The following is a 19,209-nucleotide window of genomic DNA, read 5'->3' on the forward strand; positions in this document are numbered from 1 at the left end:
CCTGCACCCTCTCCAATCTGGGACCCCTCAAGGGATGTCCAACCAGGATCAGGCCTAAATGGGCAGTGGGACATCTCTCTCACAATCCAGGACTGCTGGCTCCCAACGCTCACCTGCCTGCCTTCCTGATTGCCCCTAACCACTTCGGCCTGCCAGCCTAATCACCCCCTAACCACTCTCCTGCCAGCCTGTTTGCTTCTAAATACCCTCCCATGCAGGCCTGGACACCCCCAACTGCCCTTCCCTACAGGCCTGATCTCCCCCAACTGCTCTCTTTTGTGGGTCTGGGTCCCCCCCACAACTGCCCTTCCCTGCAGGCCCGGACACCCCCAACTTTCCTCCTCTGCTGGCCTGGTCACCCCTAACTGCCCTCCCCTGCTGGCCTGATCTTCCACAACTGCCCTTCCTTTCAGGCCTGGTTCCTCCCAACTGCCCTCCCTGATGGCCATCTTGTGGTGGCCATCTTGTGTCCACATAGGGGCAGGATCTTTGACCACATGGGGGCAGCCATCTTGTGTGTTAGAGTGATGGTCAATCTGCATATTACTCTTTTATTAGATAGGATAGAGGCCTGGTGCATGGGTGGGGGCCAGTTGGTTTACCCTGAAGGATGTCCCAGCCATCTTGACCACATGGAGCAGCCATCTTGTATGTTGGAGTGATGGTCAATCTGCATATTACTTCACTGGTGGGTGTGGCTTGTGGGCATGGCTTGTGGTGTAGCAGAGTGATGGTTAATTTGCATGTTGCTCTTTTATTAGATAGGATTGCATTTTTAACTTAATTATGTATATATTTTTTTGTCTTATCAGAAGTTTAATATTTTTACATATACTTAAGGACCATTTTATATTTTCTTTTTGTGACCTATTTTACATAGCTTTTTCCCATTATTCTATCTGGGTATTTTTTTTTTCTAAATGTTTTTTATATATTTGAGAGAGAGTGCTTTTTTTTTATATAAAGTACAAGGTTTCCCAGTTTTCAATTGTCTTTTTACTTCCTTTAAGATATTTGTCCATTCGGAGTTTTTCTTTTTATGCATTTGAATATTATAATTTTTACTGCTTTAGGACTTTGAATTATAATTAGAAAGGTCTTTCACCCCCAAATTTGTAAAGAAATTATCCCATGTTTTCTTTTACTATAGTGACAACTTTTTTTTTTTAATCACCTACCCAAAGTCCGTTACATTAAGGCCACGCTTGGTGTTGTACATTCTGTAGGTTTAGGCAGATGAATAATGGTGAGTATCCACCACTGGAGTATCACACAGAGTGGCTTCCCTGCCCTAAAGTCCTCTGTGCTCCCCTGTGCATCTCCTACCTCACCCCTGACAACCACTGATCACTTCACTCTCCCGAGTTTTGCCTTCTCCAAAATGTCATAGAGTTAGAATTATACAGTATGTAGCCTTTTCAGACTGGCTTCTTTCACTTAGCAACACGCGTTTAAGGTTCCTCTGTGTCTTTTCATGGCTTAATAGCTCATTTCTTTTTCATGCTGAACAATATTTTATTGGCTGAATATATCACCGTTTATCCATTCACCCATTGCAGGACGTCTTGGTTGCATCCGAGTTTTGGTAATTATGAACAAACTGCTCTTACCCACCAGGCATAGTTCTTCGTTTTTTGCATCTAAATCTTTGAGCCACTGGACTTTACCCTGGGACATGGTGTAAGGTGATAATGCAACTTTATCTGGTGGCACTTTGGTTATTAGACAGCATTCAGGGAAGAGCATCTCTGCCCTTCAGGTTGAGATGTAGTAACTTTACCCCACACTAGATTCTGCAGAAGTTTGCATGAATTTCGCTGCTTCTTTCCCTTTACTTGTCACTGAGCCTTTATCACCTGCTTGATGTGTACTAGCATCAGTCCTCTTCTTCAGAATTCCCTGGGTGACCCGTTAGAATCAGCTTGTGTGGCTCAGAAACAAACAAAACACCATACTCAGAAACAAAGCCCATGATGCTGCTCCTATTGAAGTCACCCTAACCCTGTTGTCACTTCAGAGAGGACCCAGGAGGCAAGTCTTCCGGTCCAGGAATGTGGCCTGTCTTCTGTGTGAGTTTTATTGGTATCTTTCCGTCAGGTTTTAATGTTTTATTCATTATGGTTCTTGCTCGTTTATTGTTAAACTTCTTCCTATTACCTTCTTTGCTGCCGCTGTAAGTGGAGTCATTTCTTTCTGGTTTCTCGCTAGCTGTTGGTGTGATATAAAAGCTATTGATTTCTGTATATTAACTTGCCCTGCCACCTCACTGACTCCCTTACTGTTTCCAGCAGTATTTCAACTGCATTCTCTGGAGATTTCCACACGTACAATCATAGTGTGGTCAGTGAGCGTGTTACCAGATCCTTTGCAATTATTGTACCTCAAATTTCTCTTGTTGTGTTGGCTAATAGCTTCAGGAGATGTTAAGTAATGGAGTTAGAGTGGGCATTCTGGTCATGTTCCTGAGCGCAGGAGAAAGCTGTCTAGTGTTTCCCATTAAACATGAGGCAGGGGGTATGTGTGTATGTGCGCGCGTGAGCCATCCTACATAAAATATATGTGCCTGTGCCCATATATGTATATGTATATGTGTGTGTGTGTGTGTGTGTGTGCAAATTATATGTGTGTGTTACCTCTATATATGTGTGTTTATTTATATACTTCTTGTGTGGCAAAAGTAGGTTTACAGTTATGAGTATGCATAACATGTAGTTTATTCTTGTATTATTATCTAGTAGAGGCCCAGTACATGAAATTCACGCATGGGAGCAGGGAGGGGAGGGCTGCCCTTCAGTCCAGCCTGCACCCTCTCCAATCTGGGACCCCTCAAGGGATGTCCGACTGCCCGTTTAGGCCCGATCCTGGTGGGCAGTCGGACATCCCTCTCACAATACAGGACTGCTGGCTCCCAAATGCTCTCCTGCCTGCCTTCCTGATTGCCCCTGAATGCTTCTGCCTGCTATCCTGATCACCCTATAAGCACTCCCATGCCAGCCAGATTGATGCCTAACTGCTCCCCTGCCAGCCTATTTGCCCCCAACTTCCCTCCTCTGCCAGCCTGGTGACCCCTAACTGCCCTCCCCTGCAGGGTTGATCGCCTTCAACTGCCCTCCCTTGCAGGCCTGGTGCCTTCCAACTGCCCTCCCCTACTTGCCTGATCATCCACAACTGCCCTTCCTTGCCGGCCTGGTATCTCCCAACTGCCTCCCCTGCTGGCCATCTTGCAGTGGCCATCTTGTGTCCACATGGGGACAGCCATCTTTGAGCACATGGGGGTAGCCATCTTGTGTGTTGGAGTGATGGTAAATCTGCATATTACTCTTTTATTAGATAGGATAAAGGCCTGGTGCACAGGTAGGGGCCAGCTGGTTTGCCCTAACGGGTGTCCCAGATCAGGGTTGGGGTTTCCTTGGGGCATGGGCGGCCTGATCAAGGGGCCTGTGGTGGTTTGCAGGCCTACCCCGCCCCCCAGCGACCCAAGAAGAGGCCCTGGTATCTGGAATTTATTTACCTTCTACAATTGAAACTTTGTAGCCTGGAGCAGAGCCAAGCCTCCTGCTTGCTCCATGGCTGCTGCGATTTCTGTTTGGATTTGTTTACCTTCTATAATTAAAACTTAGAAGTCTGGAGTGGAAACCTAGGCCGGCCAGGGCTACAGAAGCTTGGTTTTCTCTGTTGCCAGGAAACCCAAGCCTCTCTCTTGCTCTCTGTGGCAGCAGCCATCTTGGTTAGGTTTAATTTGCATACTTGCTCTGATTGGCTGGTGGGCATGGCTTGTGGGTGTGGCTTGTGGAGCAGAGTGATGGTTAATTTGCATATTACTCTTTTATTAGGTAGGATTATTATATTACTTCCCATATGAACAGTTGTAAAATTACATTTGCTCCACCCTATCTATATAGATGTTGGTGTGTATATATAAAAAAATCACACTGGAAAACAATCATCTATTCTATTTATTGTGTTTTTATCAAGAAGTAGTTGTTGGATTTTGTAAGGTGCTTTCTTACTGTCTGTGGTTATAATCATATTTTTGCATTACATTACATTTTTTAATATAATCTATTTTTGCATTTCAGAATAAACCTAGCTGACAGTAGTTACAGCATTGCTTTTTTTTTTTTTTCCTCTGTTGCTTGGTGGTCAATATTTTGTTTAAAATTTTAATATCCATAACTGAAGCCATCTGTAGTTTTCTTCCTTCTTTAGTCTCACTCTAAACAAGATAATATGGGCATTCTACAATAAAACAATTAAAAAGTTTTCCTCATCTTTATATGCTCTGAAACACATCAAGTGGCCTTGAAATCGTCTGCTACTTCAATGCTGGTAGAAATTTCCCACAAAGTAATGGCTTGATGCTTTGGGGGTGGAGGGGAGCTCTGATCACTTGTTATACTTATTCTATACAAATCAATGTGTTTATATTTTCTGTGACCATTCTTCGTGTTGTCAGCATAAAAGTTTTACTCTCAATAGCCATTTTATGGGAAGAGGAATAACCACTAACCTCCGTATGCCGAGTATGCTTCTACACCAACTTGAGTTTCATTGGTTGTAGCTGAGCTATAGCAACAAGCTGTATAGATGCCACTCCCAGCTCCTCACTGACCCCGCCCCTCACCCCCCAGGTGGGAGCTGGCAGCACCTTCCCCCACAGCTGGTGCCTCTGTGGTGCCCTGCACATTCCTATTTTCTATCGGACCAGCTGAAACTAAAGCAAGTGACACCTCCTCTTTGCCTGGCTTCATCCCCATCCTAGCCTGTCACCATGATTGTCTTCCAGGTTCCTCCTGAGGAAACCCTCTCAATAAATCACTGCCCAGGAATCGCTGACTCAGCTTCTGCTTTCAGGAAACCTGTGTGGGCAGCCCCACTCCCCCACCCCCCTTCTCCGGTTCTAGTGACATTCTGTGCGCAGCACTTACTGATATTTATCACACAATAACTTACCTGAAGACATGTCTGTCTCTGTGTCATTTCCCTAAGTTCATGACAAACCCTCTGAAGGACGGGACGGTGTCTTAGCCTTCCCTCCCCCCCCCCCCCACCAGTGTCTCCTGCTCCTCGGGTGGGCTGGCACCCAGGAGGCTGATTAGCGGAGAGGGAAAGAGCAAACAGCGCATTTCTTGGGGCTCAGAATTGTCAGGACTGTGGCACCACCTGAAGGGAAGCAGAGCGCGGACTAATGAGGGGCGAAGGGGAAGCCGTTTCTGCTCCCAGGGGCTCTGATTTCCCCAGAACCCAAAGAGGAGAAGCGGACCAGCCCCAGAGGAGACGGGGCCAGGTCTCCCATCCTTGTCTGTGGAGAAGTTATGCCGCAGGTGCACCAGACATCTGCATGCTGGAAAAACTCAGGAAGTAGTTATAAATGTTCATTTCCATTGCTCTGAACACCTGCCTACATGAAGCTGGAATCTGTAAAACAAGTTCTCTGTCAAAATGGCTGCTCACTGGCTAGTTCTCCACAGTGCCACTGGGTAAGCATTTCAGTTAGAACGTGGCTCCCTCTGGGGTGAGGTACCGTGGACAAACGTCTTTCCAGTCCACCCAGGGAGCCACGGCCATAGGGCCGGGCCCTGTGGAAAGGGGAGCAGCTGCGTTTTGAGCTCCTTCTAAGCGTGTTGGCTGGTCCTGGGGAAGATTCCACAAGGGGGTGGTTGGGTTTTGTTTCCACTTCTCTTAAAGCAGCATAGTGACTGCTGCTTTGTGACCGAGACATAGGGAGGCAAATGTCCAGTTGCTTCCTGAGGTCTCCATGCGGCCAGATCTCAGCAGAGAGGGGTCAGTACTGACCAACCCCAGCCCACACCTGGGCGGTTTTCAGAGCCACAGAAATGGAGACCAAGGAAGGAGGGACCTAGACAGACAGGAAGCGACACTGTGCAGCTCTGGTCCATCTGCCTGGCGGTCTCACCGCACACAGGGTGGGTCAGCCCCTGACACAACCAGGAGAGCGACTTCGGCTCAGTCCGCCCTCTTCTCCCCATCCTGCCTCCGCCCACCTGCAATGCTCATGGGCCCTCTCTTTGCTCCACTCCGTCTCTACGGAAAGAGCCAGGCCGGGTGGAATGGGAATGGCCTGGAGCTTGTAAGCTCTTTTGAACTAAGCTCTCAGAGTAGAACTTTCAGCTGAGCAACATGCACGTGTGAGGAACTTGTTAGCTGCCCAGCTCTGTCTGGCATTTGGAGAAGTAAATTTCATTAGACACAGAAGGTTCCCTCCAGCATGTGCTTGGTCTGCAGGACTCGTGGAGTGGGCCCAGCAGGCCGCAGACGTTGTTAAAAGGTGCAACTGGCTAAGGAGAGCCTGACCCCATTCTCTTGACATCAGGTGGCAGCACCAGAAAATAGAATCTGTTGCTCATTCCTGTTGCCCCAGGCAATCCATCTAATTACATGGACTTGCCCCGGCTGGTTTGGTTCAGTGGATAGAGTGTCAGCCTGCACACCAAAGGGTCTCGGGTTTGATTCCTGGTCAAGGGCAGGTACCTTGGTTGCATGTTCGCTCCCAAGCCCTGAAAGGGCACATGCAGGATGCAATCAATCCATGTGTCTCTCTCACATTGATACCTCTCTCTCTCCCTCTCTCTCTCTCTCTCTCTCCTTCTCCCCCCAGACACACTCTCTCCATAGGGTCTCAAGTTTGCACAGGAAAGTTGCCTGGAGCCCTGGGTGGCCTCAGAGGCAAACACTCACTGGGATAGTGGCCAGGATGCAGGGAGGCCAGGCAGGGCTGTTCTCTCGGAATTTGCTCCTGTCTTGTCTCCACCCCCAACCTGTGCACAGCATGCTCTCATCAGCAAGTCTTTCCATTAGGATGCAATTCTCAGCCCACAGGACCAGGGGACGGTGGTGGCAGGATTTCTGGAGTCACTGGGCAATCACATCGTATGTGGCCAGGCTGGGGGCTCCGCGCTCTTCGGAATCGCAACCTGAAACCCAGCAGCCCACCAGCTTCCTCTCCCTCAGATAGAGGGTGGCAGTGCCCTGTATCACTTGTTTGATGGCTGGTCACCACACTGACTCCTCTGCCTTCTCTGCCCAGGACCCTGTCCATCAGATAGAGACCCCTCGGGTGCCCCTGCTGATCCTGGTTTGAGAAGTCAGTTGAGTTCTGTGAATAAGCCCTTCAGCTGGTGGTGCCGTCCTGAAACTAGGTGGGCACAGAGCACTCAGCACCTGCTGTAGCCTTGCCAAGCCCCGCCTCCCAGCAGCTGGGCGGTGCGCTGTCCACTGTCCAAGATCTTGTACAGTGAACGTGGAGGCTAGCCGCTTAGAGATCTCAAAGCCCAGGGCGGCGGCCCCTGGATGGGCTGAGGTGGGGGGAGGGGACGGAGGAAGCAGAGTCACCCCGTGGAGCAGGCAGCCCTCCGAGTTCTGACTGACACCTTCTCTGCCCCCAGGCCTGGATGTCCGGCAAGCTCAGGTTGTCGTCCTGTCCTCAGGGACCAAGTGCATCAGCGGCGAGTACATCAGTGACCAGGGCCTGGTGGTCAACGACTGCCATGCGGAGACGGTGGCCCGGAGGGCGCTGCTCCACTTCCTGTACGCGCAGCTGGAGCTGCACCTCAGGTGAGGCCGGTCCCAGGGCCTGTGCGCTGGGTGTGAGCCTGGGCTGGTGGTCAAGGCCAGCTCTGGGGTTAGTCCCTGTATCCAGGCACGGTGGATGGCTGCTCCTCCTACACACGTTTTACCAGATGGGTGGTCCTTCAAGCACCAGCAACATTGCCGTACAGGATGGTCAAACGTTGAAATTGCAGACACCTCCCCCGGGATTCTAGGGCCTCCTTCCAGGAAGCCCCTGCTTGCCCGTGAGTGACTGTGACTGTAGCAATCTGCAAGGTGCACATCTCCCCTACACATATGCCCACACGTAGGAACATGCCTTGTCACACACCCATTCCATCTGATGACATTTTCTATTAAAACGTTCAGGGTGTCTTAGCTCAGGCGGCACCACAGCCTGGGGCCTTAGTCACTGATGCTCAGAAGGAGGCTGGTCGTCCAGGGTCAAGGTGCTAGCAGCCCCCGTGTCTGCCGTGTATAAACCCTCTTCCTGGCTTACAGACAGTGTCTTCTCGCTGAGTCGGCACACTGAGGGGTGAGGAAGCTCTCTGGGTCTCCTTTATAAGGGCGCTGATCCCATTATGGCTAAGGCCCCACCTTCACGACCTAATCTCCTCCCAGAGGCCCACCTCCTAGTGTCAGCAAATGAGTTTGAGTTTGAGGGACACACACGTTGAGTGCATGGCAGAGGGTCCCTAGACAACAGCACAGCACACTGCTATCAAGCCACAGGCAGCTGGTGCAATGCTCTCCTCATGGGAGCTGAGTGTGCAGGATCAAGGGCACTGTTCGGAAAGAGGGTGAGGGCCATGGCCACCCCAATGCTCCCTGTGCTGCCATTCATGTGACTCACCCTCTGAACTCCACACAGAAGGAGAAAGCGGGAACTGCAGGCTGTCAGGAGGGGGGCGGAGACAGCCCCAGTGGGTTTAAGGGAAGGCAGTACTCATCCCACCGCCAGCTCCCAGTTGCTCATCTCAGAACTAGCCTTGCATTTTACAAAGAAAGAAAACCTCACAGAAAAGCCGTCTCTGGGAGATGGCACTGTCCCTTCTGGAAGCAGAGTGGTGGCCAGGGAGCTGAGGGAGGGGACAGTGCGTGTTACCCAGAGCAACGCCCCGCTCCCTGGCCCACTGAGTCCCAGACGTGCCCATGACGCCCAGCTCCATTTTGACCAAGTGGTGCCCACTTCAAAGGGGGCCGCTTCCAGTATGTCCAGGACTTTCACCCGAAACCCGCAGCACAGCTAGGGTTTGCACCTCCCGCTGCCGTGTCTGTCTCCTACTCTGACAATTTCTCAGCCAAGGACACTTCTTCAGAGCGAGGATTTCTCCTGTAAGACTAGCTGCTTCCCCTCCGTTGCCGGGCTGCGAGACAACCTGCCCTTCGGCTTCCCTTCCCCAGGTCTTATCCCACCCCGGGCCACAGGCTCAAACGCCACCAGACAAGCCCAGGCCAACTTCCCATGTCCCCGCCAGCAGCTCTGAGTGCACCTGAAACATCTGCCAGGTTCAACTCCAGCCCTCCCCTGCACCCCACAGCCCCAGAGTGCCCCACCTCCCAGACCTTGTGCCGGGGCACCACGATGGAAGTGGCCGGTGGTGGGCCTTAGATGCTGTCTCCTGCCTGCTGCTCTCCTGAGCGTGGCTTCAGGGGCAGTTCTAAAAGAACTGCCAGACCCTGAGGAGGGTGCACCCAGGTTGTTATGTCCCGTGTTCTGGTCAGCCTACTGGAGCCGCCAGGATGCCCTGAACTGTACTCTCCACAAAACAGAGGAGGAGAACTGCAGGTGACATGAGCCTGCACCCAGCTGTTTGGTCACCGTGACTTCATGGCTATGTGTTTGTCAGAAATGCTTCTTCCTGCCTCTCCAGCTGTTCTGCATCCTTGGAGACGGCATTTCTCCAAGCCATGGGTTTGGGGCACCAGGCACAGGGAGTGACTCCTGCGTGCTGCTGGCACGTGCAGCAGCCACACAAGGGCAGGAAGGCCAGAGGCAGGCCAGGCTGGCCCAGGGAAGCGATGCCTGACCCTGGGCAGTGAGCTGCAGCCTTACCGTGGAAGTGGCCGGAGCTGAACGTGGGGGACAGAGCTACAAATCTCTCCAAACGTGGGAAAGGGTTTCTCCTAAATCTCCAAGAGCTCCAGCAGGAATATTTCCAAACATTCCTAACTTTTCTGTGTCACTGGAGGCACAGGGCCCACACGGACCTTGGGCTGGCTGCTTTGGCAGGGGTTCAGCTCACACCACCCCTGGGGGGAGGGTTAAGCAAAGGTTGAAGAAAGCCAACAAAAGGCAGTGAGGAGTCATGAACAGTCACCCAGAAGACCAGGCTCTGCATTTGCTCCAAGGTTGGGGTGGCATTTTAGAGAGAGTGAGGGGCCTGGCCATGGAAGGAGCAGAGGCAAGCAAGCAGAAGGCTGGTGGGGTGCCTCCAGGGCTTCCTGGGGAGAGAATGTCTGTCCTGCTGCCTGTGTGAGCTCAGATCCCGCAGAAGAGAATCCATCACCAATGGGGCAGGACGTGTGAAAGCAGCCAGAGTGGCAGAAAGCAGGGAGGCTGTGCCCATGAGACTGGGCAGGAAGCAGCGAGCCTGTGCTGGTGACAGTGGGTAGGGAGCAGGGAGCCTGTGCCCATGAGACTGGGCAGGAAGCAGGGTGCCTTTACCAGTGAGAGTGGGGTCTGGGGGGAGAGCAGCCAGAATGGCTCAGCACCAAGTGGGGCCTCAGCACCTAGGGGATCCAGGGGTGTGATGACTGTGGGAGACAAACAGGGCAGAGGGCGTGCCCTCAAAGGCTGCAGCCCTCGGTGCTGGAGTAGCCCCCTGGCCATGGCTAGATGCAGAGCAAGCGGGTCCGTGCACTGGGTTCTTCAATGGCTGGCAGCTAAGCTCTGCCTCCTTCAAAGTTCCCTTCTCCTGTGAATACAGAAACGTGGTGCCCATGGAGGCCATGCAAAAACCGCCGTGCCCACAAGACACTGACTCCACAGGCTCACACACACACATACTCAGACCCGGGCTCACAGCGAATCCGCAGGCTCACACACATACCCAACAGAGCGGGGCTTGGGGAAAGATCAGCCCGGATGTGAATGTTGTGGGAGGCAGACAGGACGGGTTTCCACTGTGTGTGCCTTCACATGGTTTGCCCTATTCTATAAGTTTCCATGCAAGGGTGACAAGGAAAAAACGAGGGAATAACAACAAAATAGGACAAAAGCACCCCCAATCGGGACGTGTCCATCTGCTCCACATTCTGACTCGGCCTCTTTCTGCCCCCAGCAAGCGGCGGGAGGACTGGGAGCGCTCCATATTCATGCGGCTCAAGGATGGCGGCTACCGGCTGAGGGACAACACCCTCTTCCACCTGTACGTGAGCACATCCCCCTGCGGAGACGCGCGCCTCCACTCGCCCTACGAAATCACCAAGGACCGTAAGCAACGCCATTTTATCTTTTTCTCCAGCCCGTGCTCTCCTGGGCCGGGGACTCGGTCCCAGGTTCTCTGTGCCCAGACCCCGCGCGTGTGGTGTGGCCGGGCCCTGAGGCGCTGGCGTCTGCCATCCTGTGTAGTCATCCCTCTCAAAGATCAGTCTGAGAGCCCCGGTCACGGGAGAAGAGTGATGCAAAATCTAAAGTTAGCTCTCTCATTGCATGGGATTTCACGGAGTGGCAGCATACCCACGCTGCTTTGTTTGCCTTCTTTGCATCTTTGGGAGAATAAAACTCAGTTGTTTAGCAAAGCTTGGTGCCAGGCAGCAAAGACACCTCCCCAGGGTAGCTGGCATCGCCCACAGAGTTCGTGCTGACCCTCTCTTGAGACCGCCCTCTGGGGGCTCCTCAAAGCAGGTGCCCACAGGCCCACTCACCTCCACCACCATGGAGGGCACTGCGTTCCAGAGTGGAGGACACAGGGGATCTTTGTGTGGGTCTGAGGGTCAGTGTCTCCCAGTGTAATAAAATGTGTGCAGCTAAGAGTCTATGACTGATAGTGTGTGTGTGTGTGTGTGTGTGTGTGTGTATTGTGCACACACACATGCATGCACATGCATGCACACCCTCCCAGAAACTGCATGAGGCAGCTCTCCTGACGTAGGCCATCCATTCAATGTCTGTGCGCGATGAGGGATCCGCTCCTAGTGAATGGTGGAGACTCTGTTCCACCTGTGGGAGAACCGACCTTCATGACCTCATCTGAACCAAAGTACCTCCCCAAGACCCCTCCTCCTGACACCATCTCCCTGGGGGTTAGGGCTTCCACATGAAAACTGGAGGAGCACAAATATTTTGTCCATACAACACCCCCAAGGACAGTAAGTGGAAGAGCCAAGTCTAATGAGAAGCAAGAGAGAGGAATCCACTAAGTCCCCGGGGCCTTTCCAGGTGCTGCCCCGGCGTGAGAGGTTGGCGTGGGCCTGGGCCTCCGTGGTGGACGCAGCCCTGCCTCCGAGGAGAGAGTTCTTCTGGCCACAGCCCACTGGAGTCACACCAGGGTTCCTTCACTCCCACACCAGCTCAGAAAGAGAAAGAGGGGAAAATAACACAAAGTCATTCATTTTTCCTGAGAGGTTCATCAGACCAAGTCTGCAAGACCCCAGCATCACACACACACACACACACACACACATACACACACACACACACAACTCTGTGAAATGTAGTCCATTTAGCTACTGAAATTATCTTTCCATTTTCATGTGAGAGGTTTGGCATCAGGAGGACCCAGACTAGGGCCCTCGGGCTCTGGGGGGAGGCCCTGCAGACATGTGGGGCCAGCCCTGTCATCCAGCCTCCTCCCAGCAGGAGCCCCCGTCCCGCTGAGCCCGCTGGTGCCCGCAGAGGGGCAGTTCTAGCTCATTGGGCTCCCGCCTCTGCGCTTCGGGCCCCTGCTGTGGTCTCCCCAGCCCTTGACTCCAACTTGCAAAGCCAGGGGTTTAGAAAAACAAAACAGACGTGTCTCCGATGCACCCTGGGGTTTGCTTCCAGACACAGGCATCTCTTATTTCATGGTGCTTTTTAGAAGTGGCAGGTGCTGCTGGGGGGTGGGAGGTAGATAAAGCATTTCCTCACATTTTGTCTGCAGATATGCCAGGCAAAAATGAGGTGCAGCACCCGACTTATTGAGGCTGGTGTTTCTCTCAGTGCATCCTACTGGGGACACTTGGCCGGCTTGTCCTACAGACCATCTGCCAAGGAGTCCTCCCACCATCACCATCATCATGATCACCATCCTCAGCTTCACCATCATCATCACCGCCATCACCTGCCCTCCCCCGTTCAGTAAGGACAGGGAACCCAAATTCCTGCTTGGAAGGGCAGGACCTCCCAGGAAATTTCCTGCCACCTATGCTTTCCCCAAGATTCTGGTACATTTGGTGCAGTGGGGCCCCAGGGTCTGTACTTTCAACATCCCCCCAGTGCTTCTGGTGATAATGATCACCCCTGTTTTGAGCCACCAGATTGGAAACCCCTAACCTGCCCCCTGCCCCCTGCCCTGACTGGGTGTGCATCTCCTGCCGGTGTCGTGGGAAGGTCTGCATGCTCAGCGTGTCTCCTGGGGTCTCAGTGAAGGCCAGGCAGACGTGGAAGCAGCAAGGCTTTTACCAGTGGGGCCAGAGCAGCTCCCGGCCCTGCCTGCGTAGGTCTTGATCTGACCCTCTCAGAGGGACTAGCGGGAGGACACCAGACCCCAGGAGGATGATTCTGTTTCCTGAGTGGCTCTGGGAGGCCTGGGCAGGACCCAAGGCAGTGGTGACGAGACCCTGAGCTGACCAGGGTGATGTGGGCACTTCCCTGTGGCTGAGCTATTGTAGGACAGCTATTGTCCTCCTTCTAGCTCACCAACATCCTTAATTCAAAGTCCTCTCCCTTGGCATGTTCTTCAATAGCCTGATAAATCCCACTCTTACTGCATGTTCCCAAGAACATGCACTGAGAATAGCTCAGTGCAATTCTCCAACCTATTTCACACAAGATGCCACAAGAAAGAGCACAGCTGTGTCATATCTTACACTCGTGTGCTAAATGCCTCCTATGTCCTATCCCATGTATTGTATATTAGAGCAGTTCAAGAGACAAGCCCAGCCGAAACTGGTTTGGCTCACTGAATAGAGCGTCTGCTTGGGGACTGAGGGTCCTGGGTTCAATTCCAGTCAAGGGCATGTTCCTTGGTTGTGAGCATATCCCCAGTAGAGGGTGTGCAAGAGGCAGCTGATCGATGACTCTTTCTCATTGATGTTTCTAATTCTCTCTCTCCCTTCCTCTCTGTACAAAATCAATAAGAAATATATATTTTTTTAAAAAGAGAGAGACAAGCCCAAATCCCATAGGAAGTCAGAGAACATAAGATGTACTTCCTGAAGTCCCCATCTTCTGGTTTGCCTGCTGAAACATACCCTATGTGTCTGTGCATCATAGGATTAATGAATGTAAATGGCCTCATTATTCACTATCCTCACACACTATCTTCATTGAGTAAGACAAAGGACACCCACGTAATCACAGCACAAATACTGTGACATAATTAAAATAAGTTCTAGATGGCTTCACATGTATGCTTTCTAAGATATGCCTTTTGAAGATGACTTGAAACTTAGAAGTTTATTTGGTGTTTAAAAGCATGTTCTAAAAAAAAAAAAAACAAAAAACAAAAAAAAAAAAAAAAAAAAACACATGTTGTTTCTCTCCTATACCTGTTTTCCCTTGTCCGGCCCTCTCTCTCTCCCCTATTGCCTCGCAGCAACCATGTGGCACTTTTTAGCTAGATCTTGGCTCGTAGATGGACTTCTTCAACTGCAATTTATCTCCCCCTCTTGTTGATTCTCTCCTAAAAATAAAATATTCACCTAACAGCATATTACCACCCTCAGCCTCTCATGACATCAGTCTCCAAAGGTAAGGGTTTAGATTAATAAATACCATAATGAAGAGTCTGGTGACTAGAATATACTCCTGGATTCGGGAGTGTACACTGAGTGGCCAGATTATTATGATCTCTGAACGCATAATAATCTGACCACTCAGAGAGTGTGTGTGTGTGTGTGTGTGTGTGTGTGTGTGTGTGTGTGTATTAGAGACCCAGTGCATGAATTCCTGCATGGGTGGGGTCCAGCCAGCCTGGCCAGGGGGGAGAGGACATGGGCAGTTGGCCAGCCTGCTGGTCAAACTCCTGGTCGAGGGGACAATTTGCATATTGGCCTTTTATTATATAGGATACACACTGAGTGGCCAGATTACTATGAGTTCAGAGATCATAATAATCTGGCCACTCAGTGTAGATGTGTGCACAGCAGGCAGGATTTTCACGCTCTGCATCTCTGCTGGAGGGCACACCGCAAACTCACTACAAGTTATTGAAGTTCCATTCCCTGCAGTTTCTGGTTCACTTGGCATTTTGTTCTGCTTGAAGTAGCATCTCGACTCTCTCCTGCCTCTCACCATTAAGCATGAGAGAGCTAGAGGAAGGGCTCTGTAAGATCATCAACACTCAGAGCCCAGGGACTGATCATGCTCATCAAGAAGCTGGTAGAGAAGGCAGCCTGAGAGTTAACACCTTCAAAATAAACACTTCTCAGGAGCCTCTCCTGCACCTGACTCTTGAGGAAACATTAATGTGCCTGAAAACTTTGGGTTAGCTCCTGAAACCAGCTGTTAAGTCACTCCAGGCCTCCCTGTTGCTATAGCATTATTGACTGTGGGGTCTGTTTCATGGGAAGTTAGTTGTGCAGAAGAAGGAATAAAATTTGAGAAAATCCTACAATATAATAGGCACTTTCAAGATCTGGAAAATGGCACAGTAGTGGAAGCATTAAGAGAAGGTTATGAATACTATAATTCCCAGAAAGAGAGAGATGGCAAGTACCATATTCCCTGAGAAAGCACCCCCCACATGGAAAAGGCAAGGTACTAACATGTGGTAAACTGTGGATACTGTTAGGTATGCTCGTCCCCCACTCTCCTAAGGCTGCCGGCCATAAAAAGTGATGTGATATAAAGACCCCTCCTGGACAGTGTAAAAAGTTAGGTCAAACCAAATAGAGTGTCATGTGTTTTTAATTTATATGAACCATTTTATGTTCAATTTATCACTCTCATCATCTTTGTCATAATCACCATCACCATCATTACTATCATCATCATCATCACCATCGTCAGCTTCACCATCACCATTGTCATCACCATTACCACCATCACCATCATTACTGTCATCAGCATCATCACCATCATCACCATCATCATCACTGTCATGACTCATGGTGCCACTTAAAACAGCAATGAAGGGGGAGGGCTGGGTGTTCCTTGGCTGTGCCCACCCAGGTTCAGCCTCTGACCTTGGTTCTTCCTTCTGTGGATGACTCACAGACCCGTCCAAACTGGATCCCATCAAGTACTTACTTGGTAGCAGGATCACAAAGCAATCTGAAACCTCTTGAGCATTTACTTTCTCTGAGAATAATGGCAATATTCTTCCCACGAGATGGTCTTAGGGTATTACGGGTAGGTAGTAAAAGAACTTCAGCTCTTAGAAATCAGAAAACATACTGGAAGTTACTTTGAAATCTGTAAGAGTATGTAACTGCATAATCATGCATGTTATTTATTCTTTGCTATCTTCAGTAAGGGTACATAAAAGAGAAGTCCCAGCTTCATAACTTCTAAAAACAAAAATTGAAGCCTTTTAGCTCATGTTAGTTCTCCAGACAACTATGGGTGTGTGTGTGTGTGTGTGTGTGTGTGTGTGTGTGTGTGTATGTGTGTGTGCGTGGAGGGTTCCTGAAAGGAAAGGAGAAATAACTCAGAGCACAGGCATTAGGGACCCCCCAGGGACCCATCTCTAGGCTCTGTCACTTCATTCCTGAGCACAGCAGATGCCTGCCTCACACAGCCCGGCCCCTCAGTAACAGCCAGCACTGTGTCCTATCTCACGTCATCCCCACCGCCTAGGAGGCAGGCACCAGTATTACCCCAACTTTAATATAATATGAAATCACTGTGTCACCATGGTTTTAAGCACACTCCCCATGCCATGCAGCTAGGAAGTGATAGGGCCCAGATTAAAATCCAGACCAGGGAGGGCAGACCACAGCCCTCAGACCAACTCTGCCCACCTTCTTTTCTGTGTGGCTTAGGAACTAAGCATGGTTTCACATGTTCAGATGGTTGAAAGGGTGACAAGAATAATACTTCATGACATGTGAAAATGACGGAACTCAAACCTCAGTGTGAATAGCGAGCGGGAACGCAGCCCCTGGCTGTGCGAGCCTGGCTGCTGCTCTGTGCCTGGGGCAGAGCTGAGCGGCTGAGACCCAATGGCAGCAGCACCTCAGACCCCACTGTCGGCCTTTTCCCGGCTGCTCCAGAGATGGTGCCCTGGGGTCCAGCTCTCCACCACTTCACTGTGGGAGAGAGGAACTTCCTCCTGCCCTGTGCTTCCCTGTCCTAGCACATCGGCAGTGGCACTTGAGATGTTTCTGAGGGCAGACCTCCCGCTCCCTCCAAGCTGGGAGCCTGTGTCTCTGGGCAGACAGGGTGCCAGCCACCTCTCACACCACCTCTTCTCTCCTAGTGACCAGCAGCAAACACATCGTCAGGAAGTTCCGCAGACACCTGCGCACGAAGATTGAGTCCGGGGAGGGGACCGTGCCGGTCCGGGGCCCTGGCTCCGTGCAGACCTGGGATGGCATCCTGTTGGGTGAGCAGCTCATCACCATGTCCTGCACAGACAAGATCGCCAGGTAACCGCCCCTCCCCCTCCGGCAGCCCGAGCGAGCGACAGCGGGCACAGGGAGCGCCGGGCGAGGGCCTGGCCCTCCCTCACAGACCACTCTGACTTCCACGTGTCCCCGGAGAGGGTGCCCTGAGCGGGTATAGGCCTGGCAAGTCCAAGCCGCCGCTGCAAACACGCACAAAAACACACAGGATAGGTGGGGATCTCCTCTGACGGGCTGGCACCACCAAGCTCACAGGATGATCGAGAGACAAGGTGGGCCCTTCACTCAGCCCGCCTGTGCTCAGCACCCTGTCCCACCTTGACACACACACACACACACACACACACACACACACACACACACACTTACACAGCCCTCCGGGACCCCCTTTCCCCCACAGTGTGGGGAATGCCCTCTGAGGTTCTGAACTTCCCAGAGGCCTGACAAATGTGTGAAAAACTCACCTGTGCTGTCGGCTGGGAGGCCCTCACCCATGAGGTGGTCTTTCAGAAGGAGTCCTCCAAAGGCCCCCCTGGAGACTCTCCGGGGATGCAGCCCAGCCAGCAGGGGGAGAGGGACTTGCAGGCGTGTGGTCACAGGAGACACTCCATGGTGAATAGACTCCCATGAGTGGACACCCCCCTGGAGCACTTCCGTGACTGCATGGGAAATAGGCCCCGCCCCCAGGAGGAAAGGAGAGGAGCCCCGGGGAGAGTCAGCACCCCCGACAGCCATCCCCCGCCCCCCTGTGGTGATAACAGTGAGGTGATGCTGAAAAACCTGTGTTAAGAGTGAGTCAGAACTTCCTTTGGAAACCTGGAGGAATTCACTATTCAGTCATCTATCAACCAAGTAAAAACAGTGCATTTTCAACAAATGTGGTCCCACTTTAAGCCACATCGCCCCCTGGATGCTCCACGTGGGAAGTCCTAGGTCAAACCTCAGCAGATGAGAAGGCTGCTCTCACATTTAGAGAGAGTGAGGTGGAGGGGGAAATGCCAGGGCAGCGTCTCAAACCTCCCACCCACAGGTGAGGAGGCCGGGGGCCCACAGCTCTCAGGCCACAGGCACTGTCCCAAGTGTGTTCCCAGCACGGGGACCCCTACAAGCTGGGATTGTCTGTCCTTTTGTTACTCAGAGTATTGTACGCAGGCCTGGCACGTCCTTCTGCTCCGGAAACGTGTGCTAAGGGTTGAATGAGTTCTTTACCTGTCATAACTGATATTGTTCATCCAGTGGCCGCCTTTCTCCTAGACACCAGACAGCAGAGCAGTCAGGGGCGGCAGCAAGGGTAAGGGGCCCTCTGTGGACTGAGGGGCAGGGCAGCTCCGGGGTGGGGGGCAAGAGCCGCAGGTGCTGCAGACCCTGCGAAGGACCTGCCTTCTCAGGGCCTTCCTCCCTGCTCTCATAACAGCTCCGCCCTGAGGACAGGGGATCCAAATTCTCACTGGAATTGCCAAAAGGCTGCAGGAGAGACAGGGCCATTTGCTTCCCAGGTTGAGAACATCGAGCCCAGCAGAGGCGACAGGAGGGCCTAATGACAATAAGCCAAAGCACTTTCTCTGCTTCTTTGGGGAGAGCCACTGTCCTCAGCCAGCTCGTTTTTCAGAGCAGGATATGTTCCCACTGTGTGATAGTTTCACCTGCTCATGAGGCCAGAAAAGGGAGCCCTTTTCACCCAAACCAAAATTCTCTTGGTCACATGGAATCCTATCTAAACGAACTCCCTAGAATAGGGGTGTCAAACTCAATCGGAGAAGGGGCCAAAATCTAAAATCCAGCCTAAATCGCGGGCCGAATGGTTTACTGAACAGTCATAAACTGTCATTGTGATAGAAACGCAGCGAAGTGCAGTGATGACAGCGCGGTGCGGGCCACATTGCAAGGCCTGGCTGGACGGATTTGGCCCGCGGGCCTTGTGATTGACAC

The 19,209-nt window shown here is 51.8% G+C and overlaps 1 protein-coding gene across 1 annotated transcript in view; it reads left to right on the plus strand.

Annotated features, from left to right (window-relative positions):
• The window catches only part of ADARB2 (adenosine deaminase RNA specific B2 (inactive)), a 412,641-nt gene that overhangs the window by 364,120 nt on the left and 29,312 nt on the right, over positions 1-19,209 (plus strand). The window contains exons 5-7 of the mRNA XM_045588781.1: positions 7,407-7,575; positions 10,854-11,005; positions 17,136-17,304. Coding sequence (XP_045444737.1) covers positions 7,407-7,575; positions 10,854-11,005; positions 17,136-17,304 — 490 coding nt within the window. The remainder of the gene's footprint in view (positions 1-7,406; positions 7,576-10,853; positions 11,006-17,135; positions 17,305-19,209) is intronic.

This window comes from Pipistrellus kuhlii, unplaced genomic scaffold, assembly GCF_014108245.1.
Source record: "Pipistrellus kuhlii isolate mPipKuh1 unplaced genomic scaffold, mPipKuh1.p scaffold_m20_p_1, whole genome shotgun sequence".
Classification (NCBI taxonomy): Eukaryota; Metazoa; Chordata; class Mammalia; order Chiroptera; family Vespertilionidae; genus Pipistrellus; species Pipistrellus kuhlii.